General features: G+C 46.2%; 1 protein-coding gene, 1 non-coding gene and 1 pseudogene across 2 annotated transcripts in view; all 3 read left to right on the top strand.

The window, feature by feature from the left end:
• il1rapl1a (interleukin 1 receptor accessory protein-like 1a) overlaps positions 1–27,329 on the top strand; it is a 164,335-nt gene that overhangs the window by 17,257 nt on the left and 119,749 nt on the right. The window contains 3 exon segments of the mRNA XM_056289885.1: positions 168–453; positions 8,845–9,031; positions 10,456–10,609. Of these exon segments, the coding sequence (XP_056145860.1) occupies positions 168–453; positions 8,845–9,031; positions 10,456–10,609 (627 nt within the window).
• Positions 2,174–2,246, top strand: trnav-aac (transfer RNA valine (anticodon AAC)). Its single transcript has one exon. It is a non-coding gene; the product is annotated as a tRNA-Val (tRNA).
• On the top strand, positions 4,537–5,926 carry LOC130120539 (chromobox protein homolog 1-like; annotated as a pseudogene).

Genomic DNA, 27,329 nt, shown 5'->3' with positions numbered 1-27,329 from the left:
CAGAAATAATGCCCACTGCAACCCTGTTATTAAATCAGTCTCTCTCTCTCTCTCTCTCTCTCTCTCTCTCTCTCTCTCTCTCTCTCTCTCTCTCTCTCTCTCTCTCTCTCTCTCTCTCTCTCTCTGTCTCTCTCTTTCTCTCTTGCTCTCTCGCTCTCTCCCCATAGTGGACGGCTGTACGGATTGGTCGGTGGACTATTTGAAGTACCGCGTGCTGCAGGGTGAACCAGTGCGGCTCAAGTGTGCTCTGTTCTATGGCTACATCCGGGCCAACTACAGCCAGGCACAGAGCGTGGGCCTCAGCCTCATGTGGTACCGCAGCTCTGGACTGGGACACGGTGACTTCGAGGAGCCCATATCCTTTGACGGCGTGCACATGAGCAAAGAGGAGGACGCCATCTGGTTCAGACCCGCCGACCTCCAAGATGTGGGACTCTACTCCTGTGTCCTAAGGTGTGTGTATGTGTGTGTGTGTGTGAGAGAGTGAGAGATACTTTTTTTTTACTTTTTAAAACAACAACTTTAATACAATGTCACAACTTCACAGCAGCTTTGAAACAAAGAATCATAGAAACAGACTAACAAGACAGAAATAACCTTATCTAAAAACATTACTAAACGTTAATTCATCATCCATCACCAAACAAACGACATCATTATAACACCACTGATGTACAAACACAACCATGCCTTTCATTTATTTATGAAATTTAAAATCAAGTAAAACTGGCTTTTACGAGAGGTGAACACAGGGGCTATCTTGTCACACAGTTTCCCTTCTATCATGTTCTTTTTGGTGATATATATTGACAGTTTAGCTTCGCCAGCAAGGAAGTTTAAAAGTTGCCACTTTGTTGCATTAATTTTTTTTGGTATCCATCCATCCGTTATCCAAACCGCTTATCCTGCTTTCAGGGTCGTGGGGATGCTGAACCTTCCCAGCAGTCATTGGGTGGGCAGGCAGGGAGACACCCTGGACAGGCCGCCAGGCCATCGCAGGGTCAACTTATTTTTATTCAAAACTTTTACACAACATCTGTAGATTACGTTTCCCTTCACGGTAATGCAGACCTAAGTCTTTTCTCTGTTTGACATCCAACAGTAAACCAGAACAACAGTTTAAATTTGGTGGCAATTCAAAATCTGGAAACGGGTCCTCTTCATCTGGAAAACTCCTCTCTTTCCTGAAGCATTCTTAACAGTTTAATCTGCTTGTGTTAGTTTTGCAGTCCAGCCATTTACAATATATTTCACGTGGCAAACAGATTTCAATCCAGTCAGTGCAGTCACAGCTTCAGTATTCATAAATCCAGGTCCAGCTACATCCACTATCCGTCTGAGAGTTGTAGCACCAGCCGAGCAGAGTGTGTGATGGAGGCCTGGTGTTCCACTGTCCTGTATGTCCATTCTGGAGACACCAATCACAGGTTCCCCCAGTAACCAGTCCACATCAGTAATCAGTACAGAGAGAGAGAGAGTGAGATTGTTGGCATGTGGGGCTGGTGATAAAGAGCATGAATAAGAACTGAGTGGTGAACTAGGGTAAAAAAAAAAGATGGACTCTTGTGTAAGAATCATTTTGGTGTGTGTATGTGCGTGCGTGCGTGCGTGCGTGTGTGTGTGCGCGTGCGTGCGTGCGCGTGTGTGTGTGTGTGTGCATGCGTGCGTATGCGTATGAGAAAGAGGCAGGGGGCCGGTGTGTCACACACCATTGAGAAGTGTCCTGGGAAGATGTATGGACAAATAGAGATAATTAAACAAAAACACCATCTCGTGCACACACACACACACACACACACACACACACACACACACATTGCAGCAGGGCGTCACAGAGACTCTGCCTAATACAAGATGCATAATTATGTGGCAGTAACTTATTAACCTTTACATTGGAGAACATCCCTCAGTAAATGGCTCATTGCAGCTCTTCATTTCACACAGTTTTTAATAAACTCAGTTAAAGGCCTCTTAAAGAACCAGACAGGCTTGAAAAACACATTGAGCGTGACTTCAAGAGTGTTTATATGTGACGATGCTCCAGCCCGCACAGTGTTTCATTACTGCATGTAAAAGGAACCAATCTGACGCTTAAACACTCACACTTCTTAACATAAATGGAAGCCCCAGCTGTCGTTTGTTATTGGCAAATGATGTTAATGATGCTAACCTGATTTCTATAGTGTAGCGGTTATCACATTCGCCTAACACGCAAAAGGTCCCCGGTTCGAAACCGGGCAGAAACAACCTTTGGGTGGCACGGTGCTTTCACTGCTAACTCACAACAAGAAGGTCCCGGGTTCAATTCCCACCTGGGACGGCGTTGGCACTGGTGGAGTTGTGTGTTCTCCCCAGCCCTGTCGGTGTGCATTGGCTGTCTGTGTGTATTCTGCATGTTCTCCCTGTGCTCAGGTGGGTTATCTCTCGACTAGGGGCCTTTCTGTGTGGAGTTTGCATGTTCTCCTCGTCCTCACGAGTTTCCTCCAACAATAACAAGAGCCCCAGTAAAAAAAAAACGTGCAGAACGCTATCTTGTCCTGTCCCTGACCATGACATGGATGTCCACATGGAAATGGTCCCCAGGTGCCAAAGGAAAGCCCCCCCCCCCGCTCCTGGCTGTCCCTGGAGGAAGGACAGCAGGATAGGAAAAGTGCATAAGGAACATTTCTTCATCCACCACTCCCTCCCTGCATGTGTGTGTGTGTGTGTGTATGTGTACTAGTGTGCAGCTGAAAGACGAATAAAGTCTCTCTCTTAATGGGGCTTTGTTCCCAATCAAGTTGGGTGGTTATTCTCCAGCACTCGACAGTTGCAGAAAATGCCTTTGGGTCCGTGTTTCCTGCCATGTTTGGGTTTAGCCGGGGGATTTCAAACTTCTCAGATAGCCTAATCAGAGCACTGTGAGAGATTTGCCTCTGAGCCGAAATCAATTGTCTTTTTGTGACAGGGTAAGCTTTGGAGTCGGACATTTTTACCACATATGACCCAAACGCTTTTCCCTAAAATGCCCCACAGGAGAAAAAAGGGCGAGAGAGAGCGCGCGAGAGAGAAATGTTCTCCATTGTCTTTCCCCTGCTATCCGCACTGCACACATTATGAGCAGTAGATGCTGATGAGCCAAAACATTATGACCATTCACAGGTGAACCGAATAATGTTGATCATCTCCGAACAAGGTCACATGTCAGGGTCTGGGTAGATTAGATGGTAAGCAAACAAATCAGTTCTCATATTCAATGTGTCACAGGCAGGAGAAACGGGAAGGAGTAAAGACCTGAGTGACTTTGACAAAGGCCAAATTGTTATGGCCAGACAATTTGGTCCGAGTGTCTCTGAAACGGCAAGGCTTGTGGGGTGCTCCTGGTCAGCAAGGTGAGTACCTACTGACAGTGGTCCGTGTGTGTCTCAACACAAAGTGCATTGCACTCTGGTGCGTATGGGGCTGCGTAGCTGCAGACCGGTCAGTGTCCATGATGACCCCTGTCCTTTGTCGAAAGCACCTACAATGGGCATGTGAGCGTCAGAACTGGACCTTGGAGCAATGGAAGAAGGTCGCCTGGCCCGATGAGTCCCGTTTTCTGCTAGATCACATGGATGGCTCTGTACGTGTGTGCCATTTACCTGGAGAAGAGATGGCACCAGGATGCACTGTAGGAAGACGACAAGCTGGTGGGGACAGTGTGATGCTCCAGACAATGTTCTGCTGGGAAACCTTGGATCTGGCCATTCATGTGGACATCAATCTGGCACATGCCACCTACCTAAACATCATTTTAGACCAGGTACACCCCTTCATGGCAATGGTATTCCCTGATGGCAGTGGCCTCTTTCAGCAGGATAATGCGCCCTGCCACACTGCACACAGTGTCCAGGAATGGTTTGAGGAACATGACAAAGAGTTCAATGTGTTTCCGTGGCCTCCAAATTCTCCAGATCTCAATCCGATTGAGCGCCTGTGGGATGTGCTGGTCTGACAAGTGCTATCCACGGCGGCTCCACCTTGGAACTTACAGGACTTGAAGGATCTGCTGCTTATGTTTTGGTTCCAGATACCACAGGACACCGTCAGAGGTCTTGTGGAGTCCATGCCTCAGTGGGTCAGTGCTGTTTTGGTGGTACACAACAGTGTAGACCTCATTCATTCAGTTTGCAGACGTCTGAACCGGCCTAAAGATTCAGCAATAGTGTTCTGTTACTGGTGCGTAATTGTTGAAATCATATTACTGATACATGCAGTTAAAATGCTATTGCCTGTTACCTGGGTTGTCCCGGGCCTTTCTGTGCATACTGATTATGCACAGTATACAGGGAAATATGATTTGAGAATTGCTGTTTCAATATTTTGAAGTCCAAAAAACTTTTTGCTAGTTTCAGCGTACTTTCCTATAGGGTTCAAATTAGCATGGTTCACTCTGCAGTCACTACCACTCTCATAGTGAACTGTTATATTGACCATTTATTTATTTTTTAGATTATATATTATTACATGGGTAGTGAAAATGACAGTTTACAGACATATGGTGCTGTATTTGACAGTATGAGTTTAGGTCGAAGTCTGTGTCTCAAAGCTGTGATCCTGAAGGACGTCGATGGTCAACTGCAGTTGGACCAGTCCAGATGGAACAGAGTTGAGGGCTGTTGTGTCAGGACCTTCATCTGCACGAGACACAAAAACCTGGCTGAACCCGAGTTTTACTTATGGATGTTGTACTATCTGTTGGTATAGGTCTTCTACCAGCTTGTTGTGTCATGTCTGACTGTTGGACAAAACAACTTTACTTCTTCATGTTCGTGGCCACCTTCCTTCTTCATCTGCATTTGGCTGCATTATGAAAATGTAAAAGTTTATATGTTGTGTCATTTTCACCAGGAACGTCTTACCCAACAGTAAACAATAAGAGGAGCAACAACGAAAGCATTCGTGATTTGGATATTTGTGGATTAGCTGTTGTCTTAAATGTGCCAGCATCAGAAAGGGACATTTGTTTGCCTTTATATCTACAGGACTGTAGGCTTTGATGTTAGCTTCGCTTCGAGACTGTCCAGATGTTTTTCTGCAGAGGAGATACGGAGGAACCCAGACTCACTGAAGTGTGTTAGAGTGTGTGTGTGTGTGTGTGTTTGCATGCATTCATGGATGTTAGCGTGTCTTGTTATCTTTGTCCTTCTCTGTCTGGATATTTAAGTCTAATCGCGGGGTCTCGTGAAGATGACTTCATTTACATAGGAATCTGTGTGCGCTCTCTCATTCTCTCTCTCTCTCATTCTCTCACTCACTCTCATTCTCTCTAAGAAGAAGAAGAAGCAGTTTGAGTCGCCGTTTTCTCTTTCTCTTTTGGTAACTTGGAAATAAGACTCATTGGACTACCTAAGAGGTGCCAATACCAGAGGTCAAGCTGGCAGCTGCATCAGTGAAGAAGGGTGTGAAGGAGGAGGAGTATGTGGTGGAGAAGGTTCTGGATCGACGCGTGGTAAAAGGCAGAGTGGAGTTCCTGTTAAAATGGAAAGGCTTCTCAGATGAGTTCAACACATGGGAGCCGGAGCATAATCTAGCCTGTCCCAACCTGGTTGGAGAGTTCATGCAAAAGCAAAAAGTCAAGGAGGAGAAGGAAAAAGGAGGGCAAGATGAAATCCCCCAGTGACACCTCCATGGAGTCGGAGGAGAAAGGGAGCAAGAGGAAGAAGGAGGAGGGGGAGAAGGCACGGGGGTTTAGTTGTGGTCTGCAGCCTGAGAGGATCATTGGAGGGCAGCCTGCAGCAGAGAGCTGATGTTCCTCATGAAGTGGAACAACTCGGACGAAGCTGACCTTGTACTGGCCAAGGAGGCCAATGTGAAGTGTCCGCAGGTCGTCATCTCCTTCTGTGAGGAGTGCCTAACCTGGCATCCCGAACCCACTGAGGAGGAGGAGGAGGAGAAGAAAGACTAGAGGGGTGGGTTATGAGGGGAGAGTCTGATGCTGGTAAATGTTTGTCTGGCTGTTAATTAGTCTCATCTAGCTGCCCCAGTAAACAACCATCATATTGAGGCACCATTGTGTTCTGAATGTTGACTGGTAAAATGGGGGTGGTGAACACCGATTCAAGACTTCAGCCCCCAATATTTCCTTATCTGAATATTAAAGGGTTTTTATAATGAACATGTCAAGATATAAGAGGACAGTTAAAATGTTACTATAACGTGCATTTGTTTTGTTGTTTTTCTGTTCCCTCTGTCTTGTTACACTGGTTAAAGTTTTGGCTGTTGGCTACACAAAACAACAGCTAGCCTCTCATTAAAATCAATGGCGCTGCTAGCTATTAGCAAGCTGCGGACGTCGCTCATTCTCTCTCTCTCATTCTCACTCTGTCTCTCGCTCACTCTCATTCTCACTCTCATTCTCTCACTCATTCTCTCTCTCACACACACTCCTTTTCTCTTTCCTTTCTTTTTCCCTCTCTTTATCATCTCAGTGCATATAAGGTCTTGACTCGTTTCTAAGTCCGTGTGCTGTTCCTTGCTTGCTCTCATGTGCACACGCCTCCACCTTCGCCTCCGTGCTAAAGCTGATGAATGAATTTATACACTCCTGGTAATGACTGTGTTGCTGAGTGGCTCGGAGCGCATGTGTTTCCTTCCCATGATTACATTATCCACCGTGTGGCGTAATTATGTGCAGAGAATCAGAGCTGACGTGACTCGCAGGCCAATACTGTCCGAATAGACTCAGCCACTCTCCAACTGTGTGATGGACGCCACAGGACAGCGTGTCAACCCCCAGCTGTCCATCAATTAGCCACCGCTGCCACCTTCCCATCATGCCATAAGGGAGGAGGGGGTCCCTGTGAATATTCTAGGCATTGAGCGACCTCCTGCCTTCCCATTGGCTCCCCGGGGACTTCGACGGGCTCAGGTGTCTGACAGAGGTCAGCTCTGATAATCTCCCCCATCATGTCAACATTACCACCATGGGTCTTAGAGTGTGTGTGTGTGTGTGTGTGTGTGTGCGTGCGTGCGTGCGTGCGTGCGTGCGTGCGTGCGTGCGTGCGTGCGTGCGTGCGTGCGTGCGTGCGCGCGCGCGCATTTGCGCTTGTTTGTCAGATTGTGTTTTACTTGTGGTTGTATGTCATCGTTTGCATACCGATATAAACACTGCTAGCCAGCAGCCATGTATTTAGATAGGTAGAGTTGAGTTAATAGAAATATAGTTCAGCATTATGAGGACGAAAGACAGTGGCAGTATTTCACAGTTCTTCCTGCGGTTCTTCTGTTAGTCTTTAAAACAGTATAATAAGAATGATGATAACAATAATAATGATAATAATAATAAAGATAAAGGAATTCTTAGTTCCTTTGTGCTCCTCTGAATCCTGTTCTCGCTGTTCTCCGATCAAGTCCACAGAACACAGAAAGCGCTGTGTGTGTGTGTGTGTGTGTGTGTGTGTGTGTGTGTGTGTGTGTGTGTGTGTGTGTGTGTGTGTGTGTGTGTGTGTGTGTGTGAAAGTGAGTGAATTATACTTCCCTGGGGGGGTCAGAGGTGTTTATAGGAGAGAGGTGACTCTCTTATTGCTTTCATAACCTGAGTAGATCATATGAAACCATGTCATTTACTGTGAATGGGAGCATCTGGGCAGCAGTAAATGTAAAGCAATGAAATGAAATGAAAGTCCATACGGCAGTACACACAGGTCAGCCAATGACATCACTGACAGTCTGAGCCAGGACAGACGGACAGGCAGGCAGGCAGGCAGACGGACGGACAGACAGACGGTTGGATGGACGGAGAGACGGGCAGGCAGATGTACGGACATACAGACGGATGGATGGACAGATGGAGAAAGAGACAGCTGGAAAGACGGACAAACAAACAGACAGACAGACGGATGGACAGACAGACAGAGAGACATGCAGACGGACAGACAGACAGATAGAATGACACACAGATGGAAAGATGAACAGACAGAGACAGATGGTCAGACAGACAGGCGGACCGGCGGACAGACATGCAGACAGATAGAATGATACACAGACAGACAGACATGTAGACAGACAGATAGAATGACACACAGACAGACATGCAGACAGACAGACAGAATGACAGGTCACTCAGGCAGCAGTAATACCAGCTGTGTGCTGATGGTTTCAGTGATTGGGGTTGGTGTTAATAATGATTATCATGGCCATCATGATATGAGCGGCACACAGAGAGACATCCTTCACCTCTGCCAGCCAGCATGCAGCAGGGGGACGTGGGGGGGGGGGGTCATGGCTATACAGAGTGATGACTAAGGGGTTTTTGTCTGCATCCTCTCTCTACGTCCGCTCTGTTTGTCTCATCTCTGATTAGCATGCTCAGGACAGGCCGGCCTCCTCCATAAATCCAGTGATGGTGGTGAGCGTGAATCATTGACTTGCTGAAGCTGCTGAGCACGTTGTTATGGCGACACGCATGCACAAACAGCGGTGGAGGGGGTGCAGGGGAGGCGGAGGGGTGTGTGTGTGCGTGCATGTGTGGAGGAAGAAGGTTTAGAAGATGATGAAGATAAAAATATGAAGAATAAAAGGGATTAAACATAAGATTGTGTGTATAATTTTTTCTGTGTGTGATATTATTATGAATGTTTAAGTGGGCGTGTAAATATTTCTGTGTGTGGGATTGTCTTTTTGAATCGAGCTGAGAGAGAGACAGAGAGAGAGAGAGAGACTATGTCTGAACTGTAAACAACTTGAATGAGTATATTTGTTTTCCTGTCATGTCTGTGACTCAGCTGGAACAAAACTGTTATCACGTCCACTCTCGTCTTTGCTGTTTCCCAACAGTTAAAGATGAACGTTATCTGACTTGTGTCAATGTTTGTGTGCCTGCAGGAACTCCACCTACTGTATGAAGGTGTCCATGTCTCTGACGGTGGCGGAGAACGACACGGACCTGTGTTACAACTCCAACATGAGGCGAGCCGAGAAGGCGGAGCTCAGCAAAAGCAAAGACATCCTCTGTCCCGACATAGACGACTACGTGGAGCCGGGCAAGGAGCCTGACATTGTATGGTACAAGGTGGGACACCTTCCCGTATATAGGTGTGTGTGTGTGTGTGTGTGTGTGTGTGTGTGTGTGTGTGTGTGTGTCTTTTCAATGCTGATATTTGTTGTGTCTCCAGTGGAGGGTGAAGAGGAGGCTGTCTGTCTCTGTGTTTACGTGAGCCAGACACGATGTTGGGCGGTTCGCGGCCCTGTTTTCATCAAATCTCTCAGCTGTTTATGTGTAAAAGCCTCATTTGGTGTGGATTCGCCATCATTTAGGCAGATTCTGTACGTGACTTGGAGGTGGTGCAGGGAGGATTACACCACTTCCACCTGCAGGGCTCCACAACCAGTGCCGACGTCGTCACCCAGGTAGTGTGAGGGAGGATGAACGGAGGGCAGACACAGAGATAGCTTTCATAATAAACACAAAAACCAGGAGACGACATTATATGGGGATTATATGAGGGGCAAATTGTGCAGTGTCATTCTCTGTCCTACGGTGTGAGTCCATGTCCTTCAAATGCTCTCTGTGCCACATCTTTATTCAACACCCACCTCCTCCTCCTCCTCTTCTCTCTCCTGCTTCCCTGTCTTCTCGGGTCAGGCATGGCCTGCAGACCACGGAGCACATCCCGGACAAGGGCTCCAGCCAAACTAATCACAGGCAGATCAGCAGTAGATTAGCTGGCCGGGCTCGACCTCCAGGTTTTCCCAGAATTCAATTAAGGTCCGAGTAATGACTGGGAGCGCTGGAACCCAGAGTTATTTGGACTGCTGTGGAGCAGCGCTGATTGAATTCTGAGGTTGCCGAGAGCGGCAGTGGAATAGAGTCCACTGAGCCAGGGCCACCCCTGCCAGAGCAAAGCGCCTACCTGGAGAGAAGAGCAAGTACCAGAGTCACACACACATGGACTCTTGTTTTGTCAGCAGAGACCACTGTAAATAACATTCGGTCTCCTCTGTGCCATTGCTAGAATATTGAATAGAGAATATTCACTTCAGCGCAATAAATCTTTATTGGATAAATAGGATAAAATGTTGTTTACCAAACCCTATCATCTGGTCATAAGGGTTTTTTTTTCTAAAATATGTCGGGCGCCACACCATACCTCACATCCCCTTCCAGTACTTTCTAAACTGTGAATGACATTTTCTCCCTTGTGTGCCCAGTTCAGGGCTGTTGAAGGTTGGTTGTAAGTCATGATGAAGTGTCGTGAAGGTCTTTAGTTTCACAGCAGTGATTGATGCCACACTTGCGCAGAATATTGCGATCTTGGCCATGTGCGGTATAGTGCACCCATTTGCCATCTGGCTTACGGAGTGTGCTAGCTGTCATTTCACATTTGATTCTTTTAAGTCATAACATCCAGACCTTATTGGCTCTAGGTGTTGGGCGTAAGGGTTTGGAGCTAGTTCGTAGAAGTCCTGACCTCTCTGCCCTCTTCCAACGCACAGGAATGCCGTCCAAAGCAGTGGCGTGCCAGCATCATCCAGAGACGAGACACTCTGTCCATCCGCGAGGTGAAGGAGGACGACATCGGGAATTACACCTGCGAGATCCAGTTTGGAGGCTTCCTGGTCAGGCGGACCACAGAACTCACCGTCACTGGTAAGTCGTCAAGAAAGATGAAGATGAATTGCATGCGTGTGCGTGTGTGCGTGCGTGCGTGTAGAGGGGGGGAAGGGGGTTCATTTAATATCTGAACTCATTTTCCTGTAAATTATTGAAGGTTAAAGTCAAATGATGAGGAAAAAGGAAATGAAAGAATAGGTTATTATGTGTGTGCACACACACACACACACATGCACAAAAGTGCGCAGTTCCACAGCATTCATGAGGAGTGCAGTGGCGTCCCGCTGGTGTGTTAATTGCGAGGGGAAGTTGAATGCTGTGGCCTGGACTCCATCCCTCCTTACAGCTCAGCACTTTCCATCCAGCCAAGCTAAAGCTGAAATATTCAAAGCTGAAGGCGAAACCCTCTCACACAGAGCGCTAAAGAGCCAGGACCAAGGTTAACATGTGCTCGCTCTCTCTCTCTCTCTCTCTCTCTCTCTCTCTCTCTCTCTCTCTCTCTCTCTCTCTCTCTCTCTCTCTCTCTCTCTCTCTCTTTTTCTCTCATATTACTTGGGACGAGCCCACCACATAGACACACAGTTCTCCAGCCTCCATCCATCACATTGGGTTGTAGTTGTGGGTGGTTGGATGCTTGGGGCGGTGTGTGTGTGTGTGTGTGTGTGTGTGTGTGCGTGCGTGTTTATTCCTTGCTCGCTGCGTCAGGTTCTGCCAGGTCAACTGCTCTGATACAGGTTGATGGAGAGGTCGAGCCTTGTGTTTTTTTTCCCCTGGCGGTTCCATTAACCTCGCCAGTCAACACAGTCCATCTCTTTGGCATCTCCGAGTGCTGCGCTGTTTATTTGGTCTCGTTTTAAATTCTTCTGTGCCTTCTTCTGTCGTGGTTGTGATGTGATGTTGCTTTGTGTTGACATCTATAGGTGGGATGATGTGCTTTGGTGTCATTAGAGAAGATAATGGGGTTTTATTAGTAAAGTCAACGACTCAATCTTAGCGTGAGTCCATACTAACCAGGAGAAATTTGAAATGCTGTTTTCATGGCAAAAACGGGTAGAAGTAGCGGTCTATTCTGTTGGCTACCAACACGGGGATTGTTGGTTCGAATCCCGGTGTTGCTTGGTCGGGCGTCCCTACAGACAAAATTGGCCGTGTCTGCGGGTGGGAAGCCGCATGTGTGTGTGTGTGTCCTGGTCGCTACACTAGCGCCTCCTCTGGTCTGTCGCGGCGCCTGTTCAGGGCGAAGGGGGAACTGGGGGGAATAGCGTGATCCTCCCACGCACTACGTTCCCCTGGCGAAACTCTTCACTTTCAGGTGAAAAGAAGCGGCTGGCAACTCCACATGAATCGGAGGAGGCATGTGGTAGTCTGCAGCCCTCCCCGGATCAGCAGAGGGGGTGGATTCATTTTTGGCAGTCTAAAACGCCGGATTAGTGTGGCTGGAAGGCCAAAATGGAGAGAAAAAGATGTGTTTTCAAATTTTACTGTGTTGGTGTGGACGTACACTCACAGCAGTGTGTGTGTGTGTGTGTGTGTGTGTGTGTGTGTGAGTGTGTGATTTGTGTTTATTTGTGCGTCTGCTCATTGCTCTTGTGAGATGCGGTGGTGATAGGGCTGTAAAGTACACATCCCACTTCCTATCTGGCTGGGATCAAACAGGAAGATGTATCTCTCACCCTCAGCGTGGACCTCTATGAATAAGGCTGGGTTGTGATCTCAGAGGCACGGCTTCCTGGATTGGCTGCCCACCGCGATTGATGGCTAGCATTTTATCCCCGGTGGGGCTCAATAACTACGAGGCAGATACGGGAGACATACCCGGGATCTCATTTTATCATCGTTTCCATCATCAGAGAACGCTGTGTGTACATGTACTTTGGGCTTGCAGGCTCTGCTCCATTTTATATCATATGAGACCGGATGAGGACATTTATTGACACCTTGGGACCAAACAGGAGAAAAAAAATTGCAGATTAACGTGATTAACCAGTGCACAAAATATACAAAGCACATTTTGTGTGCAGACCAAAAGTTCAACCAGGGGACACACAAATTGATTTGTAACAATATTATATTATGTTTATTTATTTTCTCCCCCCTTTTTCTACCCAATTGTACCATGCCAATTACCTCACTCTTCCAAGCCATCCCCAGTCTTTGCTCCACCCACTTCTGCTGATCCGGGGAGGGCTGCAGACTACCACATGCCCCCTCCGATACATGTGGAGTCGCCAGCCACTTCTTTTCACCTGACAGTGAGGAGTTTTGCCAGGGGGACGTTGCGCGCTGGAGGATCACACTATTTCCCACAGTTCCCCTTCCTCCCCGAGCAGGAGCCCCGACCAACCAGAGGAGGCGCTAGTACAGCGACCAGGACCCGTACCCACATCTGGCTTCCCAACCGCAGACACGGCCTATTGTGTCTGTAGGGACACCCGACCAAGCCGGAGGTAACACAGGGATTCGAACTGGCGACCCCCGTGTTGGTAGGCAACGGAATGCCACGCCACCCGGATGCCTCCCTGTAACAATATTTTTAATGAAGAAAACCAGACTCCACAATAGGATGTTGGTGCACAACTTCCTAAAATGATTTTCGCCTCTATTCGGCTGTTTAGCTGGCATGTTGTTGTCCATTCAAATAGGTGTTGTGATTCGGTCCCGCAGCTGAACATGGTAGACACTGGAGGAAAGTTTGTCCTCCAGTCAAAACATTCAAGGGTTTGACAGCACGGCATCTCAAGTTTTTTTAACCCAAGCCTCTGGATGAGTCCTGGGACAAACCTACTGCCATTTGGTACCCGAATGGTTACTGTTAATTTGCTGAACAAGTGCACCAACCGACCAGAGGAGGCGCTAGTGCAGCGACCAGGACACATATCCACATCTGGCTTCCCACCCGCAGACACGGCCAATTGTGTATGTCGGGACGCCAGACCAAGCCGGAGGTAACACGGGGATTCGAACCACCAATCCCTGTGTTGGTAGGCAACGGAATAGACCGCTGCGCCACCCAGATGCCTCTTGAATGCTAATTTTCAAACATAACTGTCTATTACTCCTTTGCTTTGCTGATTTGAGATAATAACTATAATTAATGTAAGGGGGAGATGCTGCTGTGATCATCAAGCACTGTTGCAGCCAGAAAAGCGCTATATAAATGCAATCCATCCATCATTATGGTCTGCTCAAATATGATATGTTTGAAGAAAACTGAAATGGTACCCCCCCCACACACACACACACACACATACTAAATCTCAGCTCACCCCACAGACTTCTGTGGATACAGTCTGGTGGGAAGGTGGTGCAGGTGACAGGGAGGGTTGGTTAGCATGTCAGGTTTAAATAGAAACCACAGGATGGTTTGAACATCATGTGTTGGGATGGAGAGATGTGGGGAGCAGGTTGTTTCCCATGAACGGAGGGAGAGGAGTAATATATGTTGAAGTAGTTTGCACTAAGATCCACTGACAAATGTTGTTAAGAGGAAATTATATCGGCCATGTTTTTCTGCAGAATGCATGAGGATTTCTCTTTCTTTTTGTCTTTTATCATACATTATTTTACATTTTGGCCAACCCATTATACATACTGGTGGTAAATATGCTGTGTTCATTTGGCATGTTTCCCTATTCATTTTTTATGCTTGGTGAACAGAGGCCGGGGTGGATGTGCACGTGTGCAGTATGTACTTTGGCGGTTTCCAACGTGTTTGTTAGGATGTCAGCATGACCTCCATGTACTGTAATGGCAGAGGCCATAAAAACTTTATGGGGTTATAAATATACACAGTCCACACCGATGACATGGAGAGAAGGACAGAAGGAGTGTGGCGAGAGGGGAGAAAGAGAGAGAGAGAGAATGGTCCAGAGACCATTTTGGTGATGAAGGTGTAATTCTGATCGCCATGTTGTTTCTCTACATCATCCCACAATGTTGTCTGCCAATAATGAAAGTACTGCTAATGTCAAATAGGCCTGACAGAGCAAAGGGGTTTCAGAGTTAAATACCCAACAGGGCTATGGGACATTTAAGAATTAAGACTGGGAGGGAGAATGAAAGAAACGAGGCAAGGAGTTGGCATGAAAGAAAGAAAGAAAGAAAGAAAGAAAGAAAGAAAGAAAGAAAGAAAGAAAGAAAGAAAGAAAGAAAGAAAGAAAGAAAGAAAGAAAGAAAGAAAGAAAGAAAGAAAGAAAGAAAGAAAGGAACATTTTGTTAACCCTTTAAATTATGGGACATTCATGATGCAGGAATATCTTAGTAATGTACAAGTGAAACACATTAGAATTGGGACCGATCAGATCCGATCTTGGTATCGGGTGCCGATAGTGATGTAATTTACTCGTCAGATGTCAGACTGACGGTTTGCAGCTGAGTGTGAAATGGCCGGGATGAGAGTCAGCACCTCCAAGTCTAAGACCATGGTTCTCTACCGGAAAATGGTGGATTGCTCCCTCCGGGTTGGGGATGAGTTGTTGCCTCAAGTGAAGGAGTTTAAGTATCTCGGTGTCTTGTTCACGAATGAGGGCAGGATGGAGCGGGAGATTGACAGGCGGATTGGTGCAGCATCAGCAGTAATGCTGATGCTGCACCAAGGGTCTGGACATTGTACCAGACCCTTGTGGTAAAGAGGGAGCTCAGCCAGAAGGCAAATCTCTATTGTCAATCTTCGTTCCAACTCTCACCTATGATCATGAGCTTTGGGTAGTGACCGAAAGGGTAAGATCGGGGATACAAGCAGCTGAAATTAGTTTCCTCCATAGGGTGTCTGGGCTCAGCCTTAGGGTGAAGAGCTCAGACATCCAGAGGGAGCTCGGAGTAGAGCCGCTGCTCCTTCATGTCAAAAGGAGCCAGTTGAGGTGGTTCAGGCATCTGATTAGGATTTCTGCTGGGCGCCTTCCTTTGGAGGTTTTCCGGGCATGTCCAACTGGGAGGAGACCCTGGGGTAGACCCAGAACTCGTTGGAGGGACTACATGTCCAGTCTGACCTGGGAACACCTTGGGATCCCCCAGGGGGAGCTGGAGGGCATTGCTGGGGAGAGGGACGTCTGGATTGCCCTACTAAGCTTGCTGCCACCACGACCTGACCCCAGGGAAGTGGCTGATGATGGATGAATGAATGAATGTCAGGCTGACATTACCAATCCACATTCCATAATCGGATGTTTTTATTGATTAGAAATATGTAATAATGCAATTTTAAGCCCATAGCCAAAATGGTATATTAAGTACAGGTTCTTTGAAGTGTTTTGAATGCAGGGACGTGGAACACAAGTGCTTTGCTTGCCCGTATAGAGAGCAGGAAGTGGAGGCTGTGGAAGCCGCCATCCAGGTGCCTGAAGCAGGAGGACTAGCGGGGGCTAACTAACAAGGCCGATGGCCATGGGGAAGCAAGTGAAACCTCATAAAATATAAACCTGAAGTCTCCTCGACTCCATGGTAATTTGGAGAAAGATAAAATGGCCATAGATGACGTAATTGTATCAGAGGGACCTGGTGTGCATGCAGTTAGTTGTGCTGCTGCATGCATAACCTCCCGGACAGCCGCTGCAGCCGAGCCCGGGCAGGAGCCGGCAAGGGACAGGACAAGTGAGGAACCACATTTACAATCTTCCATCACTTTATCCAGGTTATTGTCACAATTTGATTTAATTGATGCTTGGAGGATTAAAAACTTCAAACAGTGGACAGTACACATGGGTAAAGGTTTCAGAGAACAGGGTCAGTGGTGCGGGGTGTATATCACCAGACACCTTAAAGCAGCAGTAGGCAACTTTTCAAACCCCCCCCCCCTTGCATTTCCAAGTGGTATTGTTGTTTACAAAGACAACCGGATCATTTTCTGTTCATTAGCAGCCTGGGTACCGTCCAAGCATGAAACAACTGTAGGAATCCCAATTTGAACTAGAAAACCCAATCTCAGTGCTATGATAAAGGCAGAGTAAAACATCTGGTAGTATTAATAAGTAGGCAGGTTGTGTTAGTTACTGATCCAGTGGAAAGAATGCCAACTGAACGTTGGTTTAGAACCCTCTCAAAGTCCTGGGTGTTGTATCCAACTCTTGTTTCCCCATCGAAATCTGCCCCCCCCCCCCCCCAGCCAGAGTTCGACACAACACCGGGACACTTGATTAACCTTAAAGTGATACTGACATCAAAATCTGAAAATTCCTATTGATAGGCTATATTTCTAGTTGGAATGTGACCACGGAGAAATTCAGTGGCCGAAACAGCATGTCTGTGGCCACTCGACAGAGATCTGTGATTGACTGTAGATGGTGTCCAATGACAAATTGTGCCGGTGGACACCAGTCAATTTGCATATAGGGTTACACGGCCCTCTATACTACATATGACAGCTGTGGATAACTGGATCCATGTCAAATGTCACCGTGCTACCGCTCACGTTTAAAACCCTGAAATAAAAACTTAATATCCACGTACCTCTGTGCTAATGCTGTTTGTAACAGAGTTTGAGTTATGAAGTCAAAATACTCACCGAATTGTGATACTAATCGACGTTTATCGATGAGTTATCATGTCGGCAGACACGAGCAATATGAGTGGTATAGGTAGCGTAGTGACGTCAGGAAGACAGTAGCCAATAGCTTTGAATTCATAAAACCACACCTATTTTCGGTTATGATTCAAACTCCCAATGTTAAAAAATGTGTTCAGAAAGGGCATGTCAGTCTCTCTTTAACCTAACCTCAACCTAAGCTTAACCTAACGCTAACCTTAACCTCATCGTAACCGATAACTAGCCTGTTTCCATGCGAACGCTTTCATCTGGCTATGGAGAAATAGATCTTAATGGGGGAAACAGAGTTCGATACAACATCGGAGCTCTCTCTATCAAGTGAATGCCCGTCTTAAGGTTCACGCTTGTTTTACCTCGTTTCTGTCACTCTTCCACTTCGCCTTCTTTACCTCCTCTGTCAACGGGGTACTTTTTCCTCTTGCTGGGTAGTTTTCACTGCCACTTCCGTTGTTCCACCGGCCACCATTTCCGCTACTGGGGATGGCTACCAGAGAAAAACAAAAGGGTTACCCTCTTCCCGTTTTGATTGTGCAGTGGTTGACACACTTCCTTTGTGCTGTAAATCGAGCCTTCGTTTTTCCCGCAAGATCATACCTAGTGGCAGACAGAACTGCATTGTGAAAGCGAGGCTTGTAAGGAGCCAGTCGGAAAACCAGTGGTGTCATTATTCTATCGCCATTACAATGTGAGATCAACATTTACTTCATAATGATAAGTTAAGACAAAAAAGTAGTCTATAACCACCTTAACACCAGGATCAACATATTTCCAGTTGGTTTTACAGATCACCACTTAGTCAGTTTTGTTTTAAGTCTTTCACCAACAAAAAATATAAATTTTAATTTCAATGTGAAATGACTACAGGATAGGTCTTTTTGTAAAAAAAAAGTTATTTTGGGTAATTCAGAGAGGAAAAACGCACAGTTTGAATCTAAGTCAATTAACACATTAAAGGGGTTGCCATAGCAACCTGCACCCCTACGCCTGTTGGTAGGTGAAGCCTGTTTAAACTGCAGTTCAAATCAATTGCTTTGGAATAAATTTAAATTTGATGCATTATTGTATATTCTTTGCTCTTTTAATAAGAAGTGCTGTGTGGTTTACTACAGCCTCATGTAAGCTTACACATAACAACAACAACAACAATAATAATAATAGTATTTAAGAAAAAAGCGCTGTGGTATCGGCAGGTATCAGAATCAGATAGGAATTGAAATAAAGTGGATCGGCGCTTCTCTAAAACAGATGTAATTGTACTATGATGAGCGGTAATTACTGAATAACAATTGCGTAAAAATGGGTCTCAGGGATAAATACTGATTATCTGTTAAAGTTTAATATATAGGTGAATATTGAATGCTATAACCATAATAACCATAGAAAAAACAGAACCACATTCAATATTCACCTTACGTTCAACTATACCTGAGAACTACTATTTATCCCTGTGACACGAAGGATTATAAATAGTTGTTTGGTACAATGTGATTTATATTTATCCCCTACAGGGTTTGATGAAGACTATGTTTAACATCACATTATAATGACAAGGGAGCAAACTTGACATGGAGATAAAACCCTGTATTATTCCTACATCACTCAGTATTTCTGCATAGTGAATGGCCTGTAAATTAAAGGGTGACCGACATTTTGTCTTTTACTTCTGTTGAGTATTTTTCTCCTTATTTTCACTCGGTACCTTCTTATCGTTGTTTCCTTGTTTTGTTGCTTATTTGCCAGAGCCCAGCAGAGTCTTTACTGTGCTGTTTGTTCGGAGGCGCTCTTCCTCCACCAGGTTTATCTGATGTTAATGTTCCTTCCTCTCGTGGCTGACAGGTACCATGCCCGGCTCATATCCAGAAACAACACGGCAGGTGGAATTACATTTCCATCAACCGACCACGCCGTCTCTCCTCCATCCTATTTACATCATGCTCATGCGCGCGCGCACACACACACACACACACACACACACACACACACAAACACGCACTGATACAACCGCCTCAGGTGCCTTCATCCATGTTCTCTGTAATGGGATGTCAATGACTTCTGCAAAGACAGGAAGTAATTTTATTTTCTCTCATCCAGTGTTTTATTCTGGCAGAGGAGGTGGAACGAGAATCCCTCTTCTTCTACTGTTGCCGCTTATTTCCCAAATAAAGCTAACTATATCCGCATTTCTATCCAGCTTTTTCCATGTGAATTTTGACGTTACAAATAAAAAAAAAAGGCTTGGTGGGAATGGCAACCTGAATTCACATAAAAGTTTATGTGCTCGCTTCAGGTGGATAAACATTTAATTTGATTAAAAAGAAATGCGATAAATTGTGAAAAACATGAGCTGAGAATAGAATTTAGTCACATGATCAGCAGGTTCTTCATCTGAAGCGGTCCATCCTCCCAACATGGACATTCACGAAATCATGAAATCATCCATGATGAGGGGATTCTGCTCAAAGCTGACTTTCACACATGGATATCTTTGTTGAGTGAGCTCATTTTTTTTCCAATCATTGACATGGATTAATTCATGTCGTGGTTATCCCCCTACCTGAAATTTTACCACGTTTTTACCTAACTTTAAATAAGCCTGCAGAGCCTCGACATGTTGCTGTGATACGATGTGATGCCACCAGCATCCCTCCTCTGTGTCCTGTTAGAGTCAGATTAGCTCATTCTGACAAAAGGCCCATTTCTCTTAATAAACCTACACCATCATCCCCTCAAGTGGGCGGGTGATTATCCACATTTTATCACATCCTGTTAAGGTTGGCGCTGCCTGGACGGCAAGCATAAAAGGCCAAACTACATCTGAGAACCCAGGGATAATGTTGTAGTTTATTTGATAGGCCAGGAGGATGAAGGAGGTCATTAAGTTTAACTGGTCTTAAATACAGCGCAACACAGACGGCCCCAGTGCTGAGACCCTGCTTCTATGTGTGTGTGTGTGTGTGTGTGTGTTCCCCCTCGTCTCTAACCCCACTGTGTCATGTAACTGGCTCCATTAGAGACCACTGGGGAGGTCAGCATTGTAATCAAGGTTAAAGGGAAATTGTGCCAATTTCCAACTTCAAGTCCATGCATTAATCTTGGGGTTGACATTTCTGTAATGGACGCAATACTTGTCAATGTTGTTTGCATCGCCGTAGCCTGCTGTGGTAACCGGGCTTACTTCTGACACCTGTGACGTCAGCGGAGAATGTCATTTTCTCTGTTAAAATTAGTTGTACTGAAGTGATTATAGCTTCAGAAGACTAGACAGACCACTAGCACTTACTGGACATGCAGAATATTAGTGGTAAATACCACCGTAGTTCTGACCATAAATCATGCCAAAGGCAACAGCGGGTATATCATGGGTCATGGGTATAGTATGACCCACCAGATGCTGCCCAGTGGGTCATGATATACCCATGACCCACCGGGCAGCATCCAGTAAACAAAAGGTTTTGGTTCTGGGGGGAGTGTCAGGAATCAGGAAAATTTATTTATCAGTAACATTTATTTATCAGTAACATTTATTATTATTTCATTTCATGTACACAAGTGCATGAAATGAAAATATCATTTCCCCCAGCCCGAAGCAGTGCAACACAACGACAAAAACACATCCAAACTACAAGAACACATATATCCAAACTACAAAAAAAAAACTACAAAAATACATATGTCCAACATATCCCAAAAAGAAATTTTCACTGTCCAAGAGAGCGAATGTCAGGATGACTGTCAGAACTGTCGGTCTGCATGGGCTAGCAGTTAGCTCAACCTGCACGCTTCCACGTCCTGTCAGACCGCCCTTGGTGTTTCCTCCTCAGACACAGCTCCAGGCAGGGCCGTGGTCCCTGGGCCCACCGGACGCAGCAGACCAGGCTCCCCCAGCCGATCTAACGCCAGCTCTCCGAGCCAGACACCTTCGACACACCTCTCTGCACTCCACACAACGACACCAAAAACGCAGTCAACGCTAGGCGAGGCCGCCACCAGACCGCCGTCGGTGTTATTGGAACTGCCAGTCTGCATGGGCTAGCAGTTAGCTTAGCCTGCCCCGCTTCCACGTCCTGTCAGACTGCCCTCAGTGTTTCCTCTTTGTGCGCAGCTCCAGGCAGGACCGTGGTCCCTGGGCCCACAAGATGCAGCAGACCAAGCTCTCCCAGCCGATCCAGCGCCAGCTCTCCCAGCCATCAAACGAAGACACAAACTTAGATGTGGACTAAGACACTGCATGGACGGTACTGGGTGAGGCCGCTGCCAACGTAAGTTCGCGCCGCCGCTGTCCCACGCGATACTGGGTGAGGCCGCTGCAAACGTGAATTCGCGGCGCCATCTTCCCACACTGGAAGCGGAAGCCTGGTTGCAAAGTATGTATGGAAGTATGGTTGCAAAGCTGAAAGTTACTTGCCACTAATAATCTGCATGTCTAGTAAGTGACATCCGCTGATGTCACTGGTGTCAGTAGTAAGCCAGGTTGCTCCAGAGGGCAGCGGCGATGCAGACAACATTGGTAAGTATTCCGTACATTATAGAGATGTCAACCCTAAGATTAATACAATAATAGAAATCGCCAAAATTTCCCTTTAAATGTGGGTGATACCAGAGACTCACCCCAAGCCGACTGATCCTCAAGACCCTTAACTGAACACTGCGGCCCCGCGGCTGAATAAAAATAAATGCAGAATAAGAACATTAGCTCCATGCCTTCAGCATTCCGCTCTCTCCAGTTTGCATCAGAGTGTATTTAAATACTCTTATCTCACCGTGAGATGCAGATCCACAGAGCGGTACCGTGTGTGTGGCAAGTGTATGTGCGTCGACAACAAAAAGGCAGTGGAAAGTGTTGAAGAAAAAAAAAAGATTTTGTTCTCTCCCATCCCTCCATAAATCTTAACCGCAACATCCCATTTGTAAAGAGAGTGCCTTCTTGTGTTTTCTTATCATTTTTTCATGGCAACAGCAGGTAGGCTGCTTCCCCGTGCTCCTCTGGGGGGGGGGGCGGCGGGGATGAAGCGCGGTCAGGTTGGTTTTCTTTAGTTTTTTATCCTCGCTAGGCATTCACACACGTGCATGTGTGTGTGTGTCCACGGGTGATCTTGCAAACTATTGGACCTATCAGTCTTAAATTGTTTGTGCACAGTTATGACTAAATGATGAAGGACCGCTCATGGTTGCAGTGATTCAAAACCTTCGCAAAACATTTGTTCTCGCTGTCGCTGCTCCCTCTCTTCATTCACTCTCAAGCTTGCTCGACCAACGCTGCTCTGTGTCGCTGCCTGATCTAAGTCAACCATGCACATGCATGCGTATGCGCGACTCACAGTGACATGATCAAAAGTTATTAGAAGAATTTTGATAATCCAAAATCTATGAACGTTATAAAAGGACAACGTCCTCTAGGTTGCAGCCAAAACAGGAAGTGATACATATTCTTGTCATTCCAAGATCTGAGTCAACTGTAGATGTGAGTGGCGCATGCGGGACCATGAACGGTTTACCCAGCTTTATTATATTATGAAAATAAAGACAGGGTCAGGGTCAGACCAAAATGGTCGCATGGCAAATCTTTTCTTTTTGGAAAGTGCAAGTTCATATTAGACTTGGTCAACTTCATGCAAGGATCGGCCTAGGAGGCTGCACATCCGCAGGCTGACAGGCAAAACCTTTTTATTAGGTCGATTTTTTTTAGCTTTAGTGCTGCATATTACTTTTTTTTTTTCACATTTCCCATTCAATCGACAGGCACTGCACAAAAGTCTTGTAACGGCAGGAAGAACACTGGTTTTCTGTCCTTGTGTGTGTGTGTGTGTATCTTTCCTACTAATGGGCCTGTCAGCCAAATCATTTTTGTGCACAGTTATGACTGTATGATCAAGCACCTCTCGTGGCTGTGTTCATGTCAAAGATGTATTATGGGGTCTATCCAAGATACATACATATAAACCCTGCACGCCCACTTGCTTGCATTTTTGCATTTGCATGATGCGATGCGTGTGTAGCCTCTGACTGTCTAGTGTGATGTCCTGGGTTTTTGATAGCATGTCTGGATCATTCCTATTCACTTCTATGGTTCTCCCTGGCCCCATTCTGGCGCATTGTTGATAATGCAGTAACACTATAATGCCAGATAAAAGTCTCGTACAGTTGATGTATGCGGCTGTCTGTGCACTGTAAGGAGGAATATATTGCACTAACAGCGAGAGAGAGAGACAGAAAAAGGATAGAGAGAACGACAGAGTAAAAGCGGCTGATAACCGATTGCTAGAAAGAGAGGGAGACAGAGGGAGAAGGAAATTGAATGCTCAAGTATCTTATCTGTATTCCCCACCAGTGGTTTCCAGCAGAAACAGTGTGTCCAGGACTCTAAACAGACCATTATCCCAGTGTTTATCACAGTGCACATTACCGTTCGCCTCTGTCTGACTTACTGTAATGGAGTCGTTTGATATGATGGATGCCCGAGGCATAGGGTCCTATCTATTGCTCTCATTATAACTCAGTCTGCAGCCCCTCACCATAGAAATGTCTGCCCGAGTGCTTGGTGCAGCCGGCAAGCATGAAGATTGAGGTTATGGTCAATGTGAATGTACATTTGGCACAGCGAATTTGAGGTGGAGAGGGCAAAAAGGAAATGGAGAGGAATGGAAGGATCCTCTGCCTGATGCACAATATTATCCATGTTGAAAAGGGAAGATGTCTGCGAGAGAGGCTTTATGTGCTGTGACATACTGTAGAAACAAATATGGTTCAATTTACACACACGGTTCTTCACTGCAGAATGGTAAGATGAGAAGGAGAAGGCGGAAGTGAAAGGGATTTTGTGTGTCTTTCTGACTACGTGGTTTTTTATATTTTCTATCTCTTAACACTGTTTGCATGTGGGCTGGTTTTCACACATCCTCAGCAGGCCCGATTACATTTAAAGAGGTCATGTCGTGCTTTTTGGGTTTTTCCCTTTCCTTTAGTGTTATGCGCATGCAACACATCTGCAGAGTTACAAAGCCCAAAGTCCATGCCAAAGCTAGTAATTCTCTCTGACAGAAAACACTGCCTGAAATGCTTCATTTTTAGTCCAGTGTTTTCTTCCGTTACTTATCTATGTCATTATGTAGCACATTTTCATAATGCCCGCCTAGCGGCTTGTTTGGCCCGCCATCAAAGTTCGGTAGAGCGGATGGGTCAAAAATTTTGGTGCAACACCAGGGAGTTTTGTTGGCATGTATCACAATGTCGAGAAGACGGCCTTTCCTTCAGTGCGAAGGCAAATTCCCTTTGTGTGGACTTCCAAAGGAAGACGAAGTGAAGAATCAGTGGTTAAGGTTCCTTTGTACCGCTATTCCTCAGCAGTACAACCCCGACCTTTTGTTGTGTTCCCGCTATTTTACCGAGGACTGCTTCCTGAACCAGGCACAGTTCAATGCTGGATTTTCGATTTGTTCCTAAAGAAAAAAGCCCCAGACAACACTGGATACAGTTTGGCTAGGCTAGTGCTAAAAGTCGGGGCTGTTCCATCTGTAATGGGCCGTGTTGTGGAGTCAGAAGTGCATGCTTTAACTTTAAATCACTGAAATGTTTGTCTTGTATTGATAATTGCGCCAAATGGCTTCTGAGTACAGTGTCAGTGCAGATGATGGGCTTGTACTTTGTAGCTAAAGTTATTTAGGCAGCGAACGGCGGTTTGCTCAAAACATACAATCACGCACTTAGCAGTCAGATTACATGCCTTTATTTCAACAAAATCCACTCAAAATTGCAGCATTATTTTCACAACCGCCGAGGATAAATGCCACCATCCCCCAAACACGAATTTTTTCAAGTAATAAGCAATCAACTATAATTTTTATAATACCAAAAGCAGTTATGCTTAAGTGAAGATATTCCGAGCCAAAATCTTGTCAAACTACGATCTTCTTGGTAAATGTATGTACACAGTCTCACAAAACGGTCTACTTGAGTAGTATTAAAGCATTTAACCTACTCCAGCATACAAGTAACCAGTGATGCAGGGAGAGACTACACAGTCGTGTCGCGACAGCAGATAACATTTTACTAGCTACGTAACCTTTGTTATTTCCTGACAGCAGACGTTTCCCACTTCATTCGGCATTTCAGCGCATTTCCCACATGTGCACCGATTAACAGGGGCAGACATGTCAACACTTTTATATACGTCTTGCGATTGAAAGACTAAATCCACCGTTAGCCTGTCACACAGAAACAGGCAATGAGCTTAATATTTACTTGTTTGTGCTGTCCACTCTCATATTCCAGATTGTATTTGGGCTCAAACATGTAGGGATGGATTTGAGAGGTTCTCAGGAATGAGAAAATATGCTACTTAGTAGGTGTACAGTTTATTTACGAACCTCCTACACCAGTGTTGTATTGAACTCTGTTTCACCGTCGAACTCCGTTTCCCCCTGAGGAGGAGGCGGTGCTAAAAGCACCGACTGCTTCCTCCAGGCAGTCTTCCGGAAGTTGGCCAATCAGAAGCAACCAGCGGGCTTGGGGGGGGGGGTTTAAGAGAGCTAAAACGAGTCAAAAGGACTTGTTTCAGACAGAGGATGAACTGAGGGGCTGCAGAATGGGCCAGCCAGTATAAGATAAATAAAGTTTTTTTTTTGGAACTGTGAATCATGTAAAGCTATTCTAGTGGAGCTCCAGAATAAGAATACAGAGCTGGAATGAGCATGATGTGGCCACTTTAAGATAAATTCATCATGCCTCTTCTGTAACCTGACTGTCCTTTCCTCCTAGATGAGAGTTCAAGTTTGATATAAGAAAACATATACGTGTGTGTGTGTGCGCGCACATGTGTGCGTGCACGTGTGTGCGTGTGTCCGTGCAAGGAAGTAAGATACAGGTAGGTGATCCAGGACGTTCCCTCATTGCAGTAAAAGGCTCCTTACAGGTCCTCCATTGCAGCAGGGTCACCTTCAGCTGTATGCACCCTCTTCACAACCATATAAAATGTTATAGCATGCATACATATGTTTGTATGTGTGACTGAACAAGGGACACACATGACACATGGACACTTCTGTGGCTTGTGTGTGTGTGTGTGTGTGTGTGTGTGTGTGTGTGTGTGTGTGTGTGTGTGTGTGTCTTCTCCTGGATCGCCAACTTGTCGTGGTGGAGAAGCTTGCATGTACTGATGATCCCAAGAGCTATGGCGTCCGGAGCTTGGCTCCTGGTAGGGACACCCAAGACAGATAGATCAAGCGGGAGGTTCCAGACGTAGCGCGATCCAACAAAGACCTCAACGGCTGATCTGGCGGAAGACAATGCCAGTAAGGCGGGTGAAGGCTGCATCAGAGGGTGGTCCCCGATCGTCTTGGTTCTCCATGCCAGTGGACTCTGGCCACCCCCTGCCAAGCACCGCGTGGTGGCTGCAGGCGCATCAGCCACTCCACGTAAAAAGCTGTCACGCACAGGCGTCCTCCTGCAAGGACTTAGAAGGAGGACAGTCATACTCGACCCCGAGTGACCGTCGATGATGATGACAATGTGCGTGCGCGTGTGAGACCGTAGTCCTCGCTGGAGATACAAGCAAAGAGGAGCTGAGGAGCAAGACATCCACACCTCTGTCTTTTCCCTGTGTCTGTCTATTGGGCTGAGGATGGACAGATGGTCGGAGGGGGGAGCGATTAGATGTGATAGTATCCCAGAGAGCAGAGAGGGAGAGAAATGGCTGGAGCAAGATGAGAGGTATGAGGTGAGAAAACGAGATTGGTTTGCTCTGTAGCTCTCAGACGGGGTCTGGCTGTGTGATAACACACATTAGTCTGTACTGTCTGCAGTGTACCGCCGCGTGGCCCCGATCACTGAGTACTGAGCATCAGTCGCACATCCTGAGGGACCGGCTGGCAAAGTTACACCTGAGATACGTGTTACACCGCCAGTTGGCTCTGTCTGACTCCCCCTGTCACACATGGACACTCAGGTGTGCGTGAACACACACACACACACACACACACACACACACACACACACACACACACACGGAAATATCCTGCATATGTATCTATATCTATAGATATACCCATCTTATATACATATATATGTGTGTGTGTGTGTGTGTGTGTGTGTGTGTATATATATATATATATAAAACTTGGTTAAAAGAAACACTCAACAATTAGCAGAGATACAACACACACACACACACACACACACACACACACACACACACACACACACACACACAGCCCAGAAGCA

This window comes from Lampris incognitus, chromosome 11, assembly GCF_029633865.1.
Source record: "Lampris incognitus isolate fLamInc1 chromosome 11, fLamInc1.hap2, whole genome shotgun sequence".
In the NCBI taxonomy this organism is placed as follows: Eukaryota; Metazoa; Chordata; class Actinopteri; order Lampriformes; family Lampridae; genus Lampris; species Lampris incognitus.
Note: the sequence above shows the minus strand (reverse complement) of the source record. Positions and strands in the feature narration are given on the sequence as shown.